The sequence below is a fragment of the Rhinolophus hipposideros genome (genome assembly GCF_964194185.1).
Source record: "Rhinolophus hipposideros genome assembly, chromosome: 4".
Lineage (NCBI taxonomy): Eukaryota > Metazoa > Chordata > Mammalia > Chiroptera > Rhinolophidae > Rhinolophus > Rhinolophus hipposideros.
In genome coordinates this window covers 13,495,429-13,509,355 of record NC_138050.1, presented here as the reverse complement: position 1 = coordinate 13,509,355, position 13,927 = coordinate 13,495,429, and the positions used below count along the sequence as shown (strand labels likewise).

The 13,927-nt window shown below is 42.9% G+C and overlaps 1 protein-coding gene across 3 annotated transcripts; it reads right to left on the bottom strand.

Moving 5' to 3' along the window:
- Nucleotides 1-837: 837 nt before the first annotated feature.
- On the bottom strand, nucleotides 838-11,933 carry CCNA1 (cyclin A1). Of its 3 annotated transcripts, none has more exons than XM_081046307.1 (9): nucleotides 11,127-11,723; nucleotides 10,585-10,773; nucleotides 5,730-5,976; nucleotides 5,424-5,548; nucleotides 4,756-4,979; nucleotides 3,503-3,707; nucleotides 2,436-2,549; nucleotides 1,447-1,580; nucleotides 838-1,100 (listed from the first exon to the last, which is right to left on the bottom strand). In XM_081046307.1, exons 2-9 carry the CDS (start codon nucleotides 10,747-10,749, stop codon nucleotides 1,049-1,051), a joined length of 1,266 nt encoding a protein of 421 aa, XP_080902433.1. In that variant the 5' UTR covers nucleotides 10,750-10,773; nucleotides 11,127-11,723; the 3' UTR covers nucleotides 838-1,048. The 3 variants fall into 3 exon arrangements, with proteins under 3 accessions (XP_080902433.1, XP_080902434.1, XP_080902435.1); XM_081046308.1 differs by having other exon boundaries at nucleotides 841-1,100; nucleotides 11,532-11,933; XM_081046309.1 differs by having other exon boundaries at nucleotides 841-1,100; nucleotides 10,585-10,770; nucleotides 11,127-11,223.
- Nucleotides 11,934-13,927: the final 1,994 nt, after the last annotated feature.

Below are 13,927 nucleotides of genomic sequence, written 5' to 3'. Positions count from 1 at the left end.
TCCTAACCCTGAGATTGACAAAATTTACACTCAGTCCCCAATAAGCACCACCTTCCCTTTAGGCCAAGTCTACTCTTGATTTCCCTTCCGACCCTTAAAAGAAAGTTAAAACAAGTGTTTGTTTTTCCAATTTTTCCCATTTTTGTTTTTCCAATTTTTTGTATTCTACTAAATGCTGTTGGAAGGAGCCATATATGAATGTGTGGTGAGATAAACTGTACGATCATAAATAATGAGCTAGAGCAGAGTTTAGCATGGGTGTCTCCCAAGGGATAAACATGTGGGGTTACTTAATTATCCTGAAGTCCCATCCTATGGTGAAGTTTGCTTTTTCTACCTCTCTGGGCATCTTCTAAGGCTGAAATATATGCTTGATGGGTGACTAAATCAAACCGAACACTGACATAACGGTGTCCCTTTACAAAATGAGCACCATGTCCCTGGATGAGCCTTAAATGTAAGTCATCCCGTAGAGGTACTTGCTGATATTTAGTCCTCAATCCACTGTCTCCACTCCTTGGGATCCTAGAAGGAAGCTAGAACAGACCATGCTTGTCTATATCCCGTCACTAATCTAAGCTTGGACTTCCTTCCTTTGCCAATTTATGTAGAACCACATGAAGAGGCCAGAGACAGGGAGGAAAAAGTCTCAGGGTAGCCATTTATCCAAACATGAAAATCTCTGGATATCTCAGAACACTTAGTCCTAATAGCATGCCAGATTTATAAAACCAACTTAGAAGAATTCTTAAAATAGAGATGACATTTATAATACTCTCGACTAAAATTCCAGGCAAGTGTGTCAGCCATGCTAATTAATAAATTAGTCTAACACGTGGTCATAAGACAAGTTGTTTATTCTTTTTTAAATGTTAGACTATTTTACAACCTACTAAATCTAAGAAAACCTAAATACATTCACATTTTTAAAAACATGTCATCTATATTGTAGCAACACTAGTTGATCCAAACTGCAGAAGCCTATAAAAATTAGGTCCAAGTCTGTTGATCTGGAGATGAAGTTCCGAAAGTGCCTCCGTTCTGAAACTTATTGTAGAGGAAGAGCTGCAGGTGGTTCCATGAGAGACACATGCATGTACCTGAAATGAGACCCAAAGCAAGTTCAGCATGAGCCAGACTTCAGTTTTGTAAATTCTCAGTTAGGCCACAGAAAACTTTCTCGTAGTTTTAGTGGAAAAGAAGTAAACTAGCTTCTTTAGTTTATGATATGATTACATTATCATATATATATGACTGTATATACCACAAGCTGATAAATTATAAATCTGGATCTCTCCAAACTGATTTTCTTGATTTAACACACAAACCTTACTTTTCCTGCCTAGCACCAGGTATACAAGTTCTTCCATTTTTAATTCCGACGCTACTATAACCTATGAAACCTTTACATAGTGAGCCTACATAAAATACATTTCAGGAACTTACTTTGAAGCCTTATACTTCTCCCTAATTGCTTGCTGAGGTCGATGGGGTATATCAAGGCATGCTTTATGTAGTTCACTCAGGCAAGGCACAATTTCACTTAATGAATAGCCTGTAAATGCAGCAAGGGTTTCTGGCTAATCAGACAAAAGGGAAAAAAATTGCATCACGTAACTTTCTGACATACAATAAATCTAAAGATAAAACTGTGAAATAAAGGAAATTAATCACTTAATAAGTATCCACATCCATTTCAAAAGAAACCGTAATCCTTCCTCAAAGAATTCAGAGATAAAATACTAGGAAGAACATCCAGAGTTCTAAATTTGCTCATGTTGTACATTTATAATGCTGAATTTGGGGGCAGATTACTTTACCTATTCCCTCATGAGCAGAATTTTCACTGGTCTCTAAAGAGCCTCTACTTACCTGAATACCCTATTCACATAGAATATGAAAGATTCTTAGCCAGATGTAGAATAAAAAATAAGTATTCTAGAAAATAAAAGTAGACACCCCACTTCCTTCAGCACAAAGGTGAGCCTTCAGAACCAAACCTAGGGGCCCAATTTCAATCCTGTCACTTTCTTGGGCCAAAAGGCAATGCTAAGCTGTGCTCCCGTGAAAGCATGCTCTAACCTTCTGACCATCCTAATTGGGCCCAGGTTGTCAACAGCTTCTAGGGGAAAAATCAACAGCTTTGGCTTAAAGTGGTCAATGCTCACACTATAAGGACCCTCCTTGCATGAGGGTGGGCATTGAGGTTTCCAGGCCTGCAAAGCCAACACCATCTTCTTGACTTCCTGTGGTCTACTCTCCATAGAGCAAAGCCACTGAGTCAAAGCTCCGGAGGCTGACCTGCAAGACTCAGCTGCCCGGTGTAGTCTGCTGGTAATACACTCAAGAGGCTGGCATTCTACACCTTGAGAGTAACTGAACAGATTTCAGATGGGCCCTGAATTTCATCTAGAAAAAAGGAATCAGCATCTTACCCAGAAGTGCCTGTTCACAGTATAGTTTGCCAGGCAATATGCTGCTGCAGCTATCAGTGAAGGAAGATATTTCAAAAACGGGTCAGCTTCAAGTAGACTCAGTTCTGCTACATACTAAGAACAAGAGAGAAAATATCATTGGTACGAGGAACATGACTAAGGTTATAAACAAACTTAGAAATGTCAGGGGAACAACTTGTGTCTTACTTTTGTTCAACCTGTATCTAGTGATGAGCATAGAAATAGATGGTCAGAGTTGTTCACTGGCTAACAATTGCTATGCCTGTTCACAACCTGAATAACATTTACATTATAATAAATTTCAATCCACAGGTTTTCGGCCCATGCACACAATATATGTCACGGGTTACTTTTCTGACCTTTTACTAGTAGTACAGGTTTATGCTGGTTAGGTAAAGTAGCATTGTTCTGGCCACTGGAGTGGGACTGTAGACTTCAGCCAAAGGCAAAAATGTGACCATATTAAAGCTATTAATTTATCAGGTAAATGCATGTAGTTCAAAGACTAGAACAGTACCAGTGGGAATTTACCAGATTAGAATGTATTGAGCAATTTATACAGACATCCTTATTACTGTTTATATAGCACATAAATACCTAACATACTAAATCATAGTGGCTGGAACTCAAGTTTTCCAAATTAATACAGTGCCTTCGACTAAGTTCTGTAACTCCAAATGACCAAATAATGCCTGATTACTTCGTGTTAGGAGATTAGAGCCAAATCAAACCACACTTACTTTGTTCCCATTCTGTACACCTAAGAGGTATTGCTTACATGTGGCCTGTATCCAACAAGGAAACAGTTTCCAAGCTTAAATTTCTTTAAGAGGTGGGTGATCAGACAACACGTGCCTGACAAACGTGATAAATAGCAATGTCTCGTAACCAGAAGATGTGCTCTTAAAATTAGCTCTCTTTCATTGCTAAAAAGTTTTTCTGTGCCCAAGACAAAAATTCAAAAGGAAGGAAGAACTAAAGGATGACTGGAAAGACTACTTTTTACCCAACATGGCACCAACGTCCTGGGCAGTCACGAGGCATACCTTAGCCAGGTTCTCAGTTCGGACGCACACTCCTTGCCTCCTTAAGTACTGAAGGAGAAACTGATTGGTAGTTGGCACTGTCAGATCAAAAGTTAGGACTTTCAGGAGCAGGTGTTCCATTCTTAATAGTTGTCGTTTTGTGTAAGTATCATCAGTGATATAGACAAACTCATCTACTTCGGGTGGATATATTTCTTCATATTTCCTATGAAAGGTAAAGAATCTTTGCGAGTAACACTTGGAACCTTTGGCTCTCCTCCCAGTGCTATGACAACCATTCTTTTCACATGGCCTTGGCAGACTTTAAATATCACTAAATGGTACAGGGCTGTGAAAATATTAGAAGCTTGTTTCCAGAACATGAGTATTACAAAGATACTGAGTATTTCAGGTTCGGCCTCTGATACGCTGAAAGATTCTGAATGACAGACATACAGGTAAATTCCTCTTAATTCTATAGACTTCAAATCATCTTGTGGAAAAGAATGTTATATTGAACACAGTGGTAGAAAAATATTAGGTCTTGGGTCTTAGATTTTTTTTTTTAAAAGATTGTGTTTAGCTTTCTCTACTAAATTAGCAAATGATGCTGTATACCCAATAGAAAGATATGTAATTTCATTGCTACCAATTCTTTGCTTTTGTTTTTATTTCTTCTTTCTGTGGGGAAATTTTGGCAGGTTTTTAGGCATTAATAACTAGACTATCTGAGACCAGAAGAAGAGAAAGGAAACTACCACTCACCAACAGTCCACTTAATGAAAGGCAACTCAGCCACAACCCAGCTCTTTTCCATACAATCAGATATTATAATCAATGACTGCTAGTAACAGGAACTAGCTAAAATAATGTATTCACTGTAACCAGATAAAAACTGTATTACTATGGATCATTTCCCAGATGAAGATGGCTTTTATATAACCAAGATCTCTTAAAACAGGAGTTTTACTTGTATCAGAATACAGCCAAAAGACTACACCACAAATAGTTAAATTGCATCCTGAGTTTGAGCCGATGGCTTCCTTAGTCATGCTACTGAACTTGCTGCTATAAATCCTAAACACCAGAACTGAAGAGTGAACACATGGTAATGTTCGGTTTCTCAGTAAATACTGTAAACATGATGGTATTTTATCAAAGGAGGCATGAATAAGTTTTAATTATAAAGCACTGCGTATCTTCAATAAATGAGGAATAAATCAAGTGTTTTGACAGGCTGAAATTTCACATTATTGAAGCTGAAGAACACTTACGAAGCCAAAAGAATAGCTGCTGTCCCTACAAGCTGCAGTTTCCCTCTCAGAACAGACATGCATGAAAGAAACCTGTCCAGGAAGTTGACAGCCAGATAGAGTGTCTCGGCTCGAAGTTTATATTCTTCTCCAACCTCAACCAGCCAGTCCACCAGAATCGTTCGCATGCCGTCTGTGATGTCTGGTTGTTTCCTCATGTAGTGTACTTTGGGCCTGTATTTTATCTGTTTGGGGAAAGAGTTTTGACATTTAAACATTGATATATCAGAAAGATCGCTTCAGGATACAGTCGCTATTTTTAAAAATCTCATGAGCAAAGGTTAGGAGGAAACTGATCGAGCGCCAAATAAATCTTTACTATGATATGGAAGAAAGTGTGAATTCTGGTTCTGTAACGCAATTAAGTAATCAATAACTTAAAGGAGGGGGGAAATGGCAATACAGATTATTCCTAAGAGTGAAATACTTAATATATAAATCCACTGAGTTATAGAGGAATAGTCCAAGTAATTGCTACTCACCTCACAACTATTATTTTTCATAAATATTCTTATGTTTAGATGTCATAAGAATGCCATTCACTAGTGGTTATGACCAAGAGTTTATAACTGTCTTAATAGTAAATGCTTGGGGTGCTGGAAATTGAAGTAGAATTTGTGAAAACTCACTTCAGCTTCTCTAAGATACTGGTGAATTTCTTCAGCATATTCAGTCACATTTATCACGTCTGTACCAAAATTGGATGCTTCTTCAGACTGGGGATGGAGAGATGAATCTACCAGCATAGGGGAAACTGCAGGGGTTCAACATTATCAGGTAAGATATTTAATTTAAAAACTCGTTCCATCCACAAACCCTCCACAGGCAATTGTGAAAACAGTCATTATTTCATGGTTTTCTCTGGCTAGTTACTTGCTGTTGGACACCGTAGGCAATTATACAGAGTACCATCAACCACAGGTGAGTCAGATTACCTGTGCTAAAATCCAGCAGGAAGTGAAGGTCTGACTTGAGTGTGCTGGCATCTACTTCATACACATCCTCAAATGCCATCCCCTCTCTTCCTGTGGAGCTGTTTCTGTCCTCTGGCTCAGGCTCATCCATGTAGATATCAAATCCTGCCTTGGCTGGCACGGGCACCCCACAGTCAGAAAGGGCTTTCTTTCCGGCTTCAGGAAAGACATTTTCTGATCCAGAGAAACACCTGATTGTTGTGATCCCCTAGAAAAGGGTTAAGTTTTGTGTTAGAGGCCACCCCAAAGACCACATAGGTGATAGGAACCTGTGTGACTCAAACCGGCAGGCTGGGAAGATGAGAGGAATCTTACATTGAAATATCTATGCCTGCAATTTAATTTCAGCAAATGAAGATTCCAAAGTGTGACTTCTCCCTCATCTTTGTCTCCATTTCACATTTGGAAGAAGAGCTAGCTAAAATGTGTCATCTTCCTCACATATTTATCAAAGAAAACTCATAGCTACAGAAATAAGAAAAACTATAGGTCTTCTCCAAAATGAAATGGGTACCAATGTGTGTGTGTGGGGGAGGTGGGGTATAAACTGGCTTTCGTGCTTATAGCATTACAGGATTTTATAAGTACATAGCATAGTGTGTGGACAGGAGTGCAGTCTCCAGGCTTTCGGCCTCACGTGGAAAGGTGATGGCTCAGGTAGTAAATGGCCAACAACTGTGACTGGATGGCCATCAGCTGTGGCTAGTTGGCCGTCAGCTGTAACCAGTGAGCCATTGGCCACTAACATAACTGCCATGGCTACGCTATCAGCGGATGGTGGCTGAGCTAGCAGCCACCGATTGCAGTTAGCAGGATTGCAGTTAGCAGGACGGACTGCAGTTAGTTAGCCAGTGACGTTGGTTGGCAGAAAAGCTGACGGCAGCTTGCGAATCGTGTGGCTCCTGCTTCCTATGTCTCCAACTCAGCGGCCAGCGAGAATATAGTGGTATGACTCCCTTATCTATGGCTCCGTGATGTTCCTTTTTGGCCTCACCATATCCTGCGTCCTTATGCAGGAGTGGGAGCTGAGACCCCCTGTATGACAATAGTTACTGAGTTCCTACAGTCCTCCTCCTTAAATAGTTAATTTTTAGTCAGTAGGCCCCTATAAGTTCCCATTTTATACCCAGTTTTTTAGAAATATGATGATTTTAGAAACTCCTACTACTAAATTATCTTACAAGCCATAGAATCTTTTTGTATGACAAAGCAATTACCCCAGGGCAATCTAAGTCTCATTCCCTTCTCCCTTTTCTTTATTCCTATAGCATTAACAGTGGAACTGTGTGTGTCCCCTCTGTGAAAAAGCATAATGTATCAAATGCATTACATCTAGCTACTGCGTGAACATTTTAGTGTTTATAATTAATCTTGGTGTTTACTGTTGAGGCCATTTCCAAATTATTATGTGTTTCCACAACTTTCTTTTCCACCTAGCAAGTTAAATATGCGCCTTATGTCTACTCTATTTAAAAAAAAAAAAAAACACAGAAAACTCTTTATGATAGTACTGGGGGAAAAAATCACAGTTACTATAAAGGACCACAATCATAGTTACTATAAAGGACCAGAATCACAAGTTACTATAAGCAGATAATTCAAATTACTACCAAGTTTGACCTTTGCTACATAGATATATATACATGGGTTGAGACATACATTCATTAACTATTTACTGAGCATCCACCATGTGCCAGACATTGTTCTAAGTGCCCAGAATTTAACAATGAACAAAACGTTCAAAAAGGACTGCCCTCATGGACTTTACATTCTAGTTGGGGGAACAGGGGAAAGAAACAAGAAAAGATAGAGTAGGTCAGATGGTGATAAGTGCTTTGGAGAAGAACACCACGGGGAAAGGAGAATCATTGCCATTTTAAACAGTGTGGCCAGGGAAGGCCCCAACAAAGAGGACAGAGTTGGGCAAAGATATGAACTACATAAGGGAGTAAGTCACACAGAAAAAGAAGAGCATTCTGGGTAGAGGGAACAGCATGGGTAGATAGATGTCCTGATTTTTGGAGAATGTCTTAGAAATACAGCAAGGAGCAGACAGGGCAGAGTGAGAAAGAGAAGCATAGGTCATTTAGTCAAAAAGAAAAGCCAGATCATGTAGACTTTACAACAGGCCATTTTAAGATTATCTTCTAGTCAGAGACGGGCAGCCACTGCAGAGTTTTAGGCAAAGGAGTGGTATGATATGATTTATGTTTTAAAAGGCTCATTAGGGCTAAGTATAGATATAGAGAGCAGTAAGATGAGTAAGATGACCAGTTGTGAAACTTGCAAATCCCAGGTGAGACACAATAGGGGTTTGAACCAGGGTAGTATCAGTAAAGGATGAGAAATGAAGAGATTCCAGACATTTAAAAAAGTCGGGCCAATAGTATTTTTTCAGCAAAATAGATGTGGGGTGGGAGAAAAAGAAGAGTTAAGGATGACAAAGCTTTTTCAGCTGAATAATAGGAAGGATGGATATTCCATTTACTGAGATTCCATTTATTGGGAAGAACAAATTGGGGTTAGGGTTGGTGTTTGATTTTGTACAAGTTTGAGATGCCCATTTTGTGACCCAAGGATCCAAATGGAGATGTCAAGTAGGCAGCTGAAATTGTGAGCCTGCAATATAGCTGAGAGGTCCAGATAGATGAGCCATTAACAGATCAATGGTATTTAATGCTAAGAGACTTGAAGAGATTGCCAAAAGAATAAGTGAAGACTCAGATGGAATACTATGCCCTGAAACACTCTCATTTTGAGAGACTGGATAAGGAAGAACCAGGATACCTAGGAGTGGCCAATGAGCTAGGTGCAAAACCAGGAGAGAATGGCGTTCTTCAGGCTGTGTGAGAAAAAATTATCTTAAGAAATAAAGAATGATCCAGTATGTCAGTTAAGTAAGGGAAGGACTAAGAATTGAGTCAAAAGTGAAGAGCAGCACTAGAGACAGAGATGATTTTCAACAAACACTGGCATGCTACCCTGGCCAGGCACTGTTCCAAGCACTGGGAATACAGCAGTGAACCTGACATCCCCAATCCTCATCCTGATAGAGTTTATAGTATAGTGAGATAGACAAACTCTTAAGACATATTGCTATAAATATTGCTACAAATCACTGCAAAGAACTTTATAGTTCAAAGGTTTTTAAGATGGAAAAAATTGTATTTATATGTTTATGGCTTTGACACAGTTGACAAGAGAAAACTGAGGAGAAAAAAGAAGTTGCTGGAATAATATCCTCGAAGAGGCAAGAGAGCATAGAGTGTACTGCACACGTGGGGGTTCACCTTGCATAAGAGCAGGGACGTGAGTCCTGGAGCAGGATAGGGATGACAGTGGCATTTGGCACATAGAAGCATATGGAAACTCTTTCGGTTGCTTGTATATTTTTAAGAAAATAGGGTACAAAGCCATTAACTGAGAGTGAAGACAGAGGTCGAAGTTTTTGAGGATTAAAGAGAGAAGCAGAGTTGTAAAATAGATTTCTCAGGTTGTAGAATAGAGCAGGGAAATGTAGAGGAAGTGCCAGGCAACGTATGAGGTTAACTAATGGTTGTGAATTTAAAGTGAGACCAGTCAGCATAGACGTAATTGCCAATTTGTAAGAACCAGGTTTTTAACTTGAAAGTTGTAAACATTGCTGGGCAAATTAGCTTTGTTAAAACTAGTTTCCCCCAAAATAAGACCTAGCCAAACAATCAGCTCTAATGCGTCTTTTGGAGCAAAATTTAATATAAGACCCATTATTATATTATTATGTTATTTATATTATTATATTATATTACATATTATTATGTTATACTGGGTCTTATAGTAAAATAAGACAAGGTCTTATATAATTTTTGCTCCAAAAAACGCACTAGAGCTGACTGTCCGGCTAGGTCTTATTTTCGGAGAAACACGGTATCTTCACTCAATTTTCCAACTCTAAACAGATCACTTTGGGTATTTTTCTGCCACTAATCAGATGTCACCAAAAGGCTTGAACAGTCAGGTCAGTAGTTCAGGAGATCAGGAGCTTCTAATCTGGCCTCTTCCACCATACCTTTTTTTGTTTCCTTTCTTCACCCTCTTAAATTTTCTCACTATAACATGGAAAGGATACCCAGCCTACTTACTTCACTGCCAGCATCACATGTGCAACACAGGCTTACAGCATTGTTATGAGGAGCTTGTCTAATAATAGACTTGGGGAAGCTTTTTTTCTACCTCAAAATCCATTCTTAAGAATCCAAAGCCCTCATCTGCATTTAAATGTGAATTTGTTTTCAATCTGTTAAGGGGTCAGATAAACAATGTCTGATGGCCCATTATCTGTTTGCCCAACTGCCCTGTCAGTATTGGGGAGAATGCTGCTTTCAAATCCCTTTTTGAAATAATCTAGTCTAGCCTGATCCAATCTTGATTCTAAACTCCCTCCAATGAACGTGGCAAAGATTATCCAGGATTGCTTCAAGCAAGTTATCAGTCTGAACAGCACTCAGACCTGGAGGAACCCAAGAAGGAAATGTGAAAAAATTTCCTTTTAGCCCAGCATGTAAATGACTTTATATATACTTAATCCAAACAATTCCTAGACCTATTTGCTCGATTGGGGGTGGAGGGGCGAGAGGAGAGAAGGGGAGAAGTATTCACTATTTCTAGCCGGAAAAGGGACACGACAAGATAATCCTTAAAAAATGTAATGTCCCAGTAGTCCAGGAATACTCAAGGGGAGTTTGCAGGTAAAACTGCAAGAGAAACCCACCTCCCATCACGATGACAGGAGAACCTTTCTCAACAAGCAGCTTCCCCAGGGCTTCTTGGTTGTTACCTGGCCACAGGTCCTCCTGTACTCCCCATTCTCAGTTAGCACACCTAACACTGTTCTTTGTGGGGGATCCTGACCCAGCGGGGCTCTGGTTATCATCTGACAGGCATCAGGACCTCGGGACACTGGCGCCAGGACTACTCCGGTCTTGGAGCTGCTGAGATGCATGGCCTCAGTCTGCACAGGCTGCTGCTGTCAGGGAAGGAGAAACACACAAGTCAACCTCTTCCACCAGGGGCTCCAACAAGGCACGAATTTCTGGGAGGGAGAACACTAAGACATCTGATCTTCCCTGCAATTATTAGGGCTGAAAGGGCACGAGCCACTGAGCTCAAGCTGCTTGGAACCAAAACAGTGATTTGAATCTGTCAAGGATTTCTTCCAAGGCCTGTTTGACGGCTGGAAGGAGACGGCCTGACAAACCTGCAAACCAGGATACTAAGCTCCACGTTACTTGGGAGTCTAAACCTACAATAAGAGTTCTGGTTTTCACCCGCTGCGATGCTTATCCCCGGCCCCGCCTGCAAACAAAAGACCGAGAATACATCACGGAGAAGTACGTCCCCTTCCCGAGCGAAAAGCAGGGTGCTCCTCCGCGGCTCTCCTTCCACCAGACACAAGGCCTCCCAGCAGGCCTTGCTCTTCTCAGCCTTATGTCTTTATAAAAGTGTCCAACAATTAACAAGTGCACACGAGGATTGGGGATGAGGGCCCCCGGAGGGGGCGGGGCAGGAGGGGGAACCGAGATGTCGATAGATTCCAGCCGGGGCGCTGGACTCCCAGCGACCACCGCCCCGGCGCTCAGCGCTAATTACTTTCAAACTCCCCACCCCCCCGCGTCTGTTGAATCAGCCAATCAGCGGCGCTCCCGGGCCTCGCGGGGGACGCTTCCATGCCAACCGCTGCGGGCCTACGCGCCCGGGGCCGCATCGCCATGGCGACCTCCTCACCCGACAAGCTCCGGGCGGTAGCGCTGCGACCCCTAGGCCTTCAGGAAAGGGCGGGGCCAACGGGCGGCGGCCCCTGCCTCGTCCTGCGCTGTCCTGTCCGGGTGGGCTCGGCGGGCTGTGCGGTCAGCCCTGCGCCCCTGGTGGCCCGCGCCCCCGGCGTGGCGGGGAGGAAGTCAGACCCCGCTGTGGCCCGGGCTTTGGAAGAGACAGTTTCTCCCAACAGCCGCTAACTCCGCCCGCTAACGTCTTTTCGGCCGCCCGCTCCTGAGAACCTTGGCTCGGGAGAGCGACGCGGGGTCCTCGGGGCTGCGCAGGCCGCGGCCCCCCGACAGCGCCCGCCGGAGGGCGCCGCGGCTCGCTCCCGCTGGCGGTGCACACACCTACGCTTCCTCCTAGAGACAGGTCGAGAAGCAGCGAGTTGGCCCCGAGTTTCAGCCGGGGCCTCCTAATCCGTGGTGGCGGCGTGCCTTCGGGCATGTTGGGGTCTTTGCGCACCAGGGGTCGCGCCTCGCCGGCCGAGATTCCTGTGCACGTGTCCTGGCAGGGCGGGAGCGGAGATTTGGGGTTTTAGGGTCGCACGTGGTGCTTGCAATCCTCGCAAGAGGTCTTCCCCGACGGGTTCCGGCCGCCAGGGCGTGGAGCGGGTCCAGGAAGGCGGAGATAGTGGGCCAGGAAGAGGAAGGAACGCGGGTGGGGTGGCAGCGACGGGGCCTGCGACATTGACGGGGGACAATAGTCGGGCTCGAAATCGGGGGCTGGGCAGGCGGCCTGCCCACATGGGGAAGTAAATCCAGAGTTGGGGGGGGTGGCAAGCACAGGTAGGAAGCAGCCGAGGCCTTATATGAGGGTAGAGATGGGGAAGGGGCCCGAGCCACGCGGGGAGGAGAGAGGGGGTCCTTGCAACGAAGCACCTGCTGAGGCGACTGGCAACTGGCAAGCCATGTAAAAGAATCTTTGTTTTTTTAAATGTGTGTGTATATACCTATATGTAGTATATATAATGTGACTGCTTTTGTTTATAAACCCACCTCCAAGGCCATTCAAATGGCCACTAAAAGAAATGGTTGATTATAACTTCCTTATTTTGAGTGGAAATGATTATTAATCTTACCCTCCCCCTATCTCTTAAGTGCTTTTTATTAGTGTTTTCACCCATCAAGTTGAGTATGCATTATTTTGATAGGTAAATTTAAATATTCTACAGAAAGTGCGGATGAAAGCATTTGATAGAGTCAGACATTAGGAAGTTGAGAAGCATGTTGGAAACCAGTGCTGGATGCAGGAGTGCAGAAACGGGTCTTGTTCAATATGAAACTATAATAATTGCGTTTATCACCGACTTTCATTCATTGGGAGGCAGCAATCCCCTTGCGCCCCTGGATTTCTATGCCTTTGAATATGAAGGCAACCCGGGAACATGTAGATTGCTGCAACAGATGACGAGTCAGAGGCAGGCAGGCAGAGACCAAGTGCTCCGCTTCGCAAGGTGCCTCTATTTGGTGAAGGAAGAGTCTTTCTGGCCTCCAGCTTCGCGCTGCTTTTGGAAGTCTCTCCGGGAGCCTTCCATCACCAGGCGACGTCGTTGTGATTTCTGGAGACGCTGAAGGCTTCAGTGGTGCACTACGTCAAGGACTGGGGGGAGCAAGGCCTGCCTGCCTGCCCAGAGTCCCGGTTACTTTGGCAGAGACAAGATTTCCCTGCGCTCACGTGATCGGGCCCTCTCTGTGCGTCCCTTTTGACCTGATTTCCTGGACAAAAAGGTCCGAAAACCTCACACTCTGCTTTTCTTCCAAAACAAAGGAGCCAGTGTAATGTATGTTCCTGGAGCCTGTCGGTTTGATCCTCTTTTCTGAGGTTGCAGCTCGAGTTGGGGAAGCATAGCGCTGGGCTCCTGCAGGGCAGCTCTTTGAAGTTCGGTGTTCCCTACTCAAATCTGGTTCAAGACCAGCAGAGGAGGTACTAGGGTGTCTAGTGTCTCTCTGCTGCCTTTAGTTTGAAAAATGCCTTTATAAAAGAAAGTAACCAGGTAGGGCGCTGGGCTTATTTCATACTGCTTTCTCTAACTCCTGTGAACAGCTGCAGCCTAATTCAGTGTTAACACATATAAAATATTATTGTTACCATTATATGTTATCATTTTTAGCCTCTCCCCATCCACTTTGTTTAATTTGGCAAAGGGAAATGACATGTGACTTATGATTTTACTGTGCTGCCTTAAAATTCAGTATTGAATCATTACATTCCTCTGGTTAGATTTTAAATTAGAGAGTAATTCAGATGAATGAATATATTTTTATATGTGTGTAGGTATGAGTTCAGATGTTTGTATAACTTGTGCAATACTTATGGCTTTCTTGACTTTAAAAAATCACTAAACATTTGTTTGAGTAGTGATT

Coding starts and splice junctions, on each gene's coding strand:
- CCNA1 (XM_081046308.1), bottom strand. CDS start 10,749: ATGCATCTCAGCAGCTCCAAGACCGGAGTAGTCCTGGCGCCAGTGTCC. Junction 3,708..4,755: donor GCAGCTATTCTTTTGGCTTC/GTAAGTGTTCTT, acceptor TACCTTTCATAG/GAAATATGAAGAAATATATC. Junction 1,101..1,446: donor GAGAAGTATAAGGCTTCAAA/GTAAGTTCCTGA, acceptor GTCTCATTTCAG/GTACATGCATGTGTCTCTCA.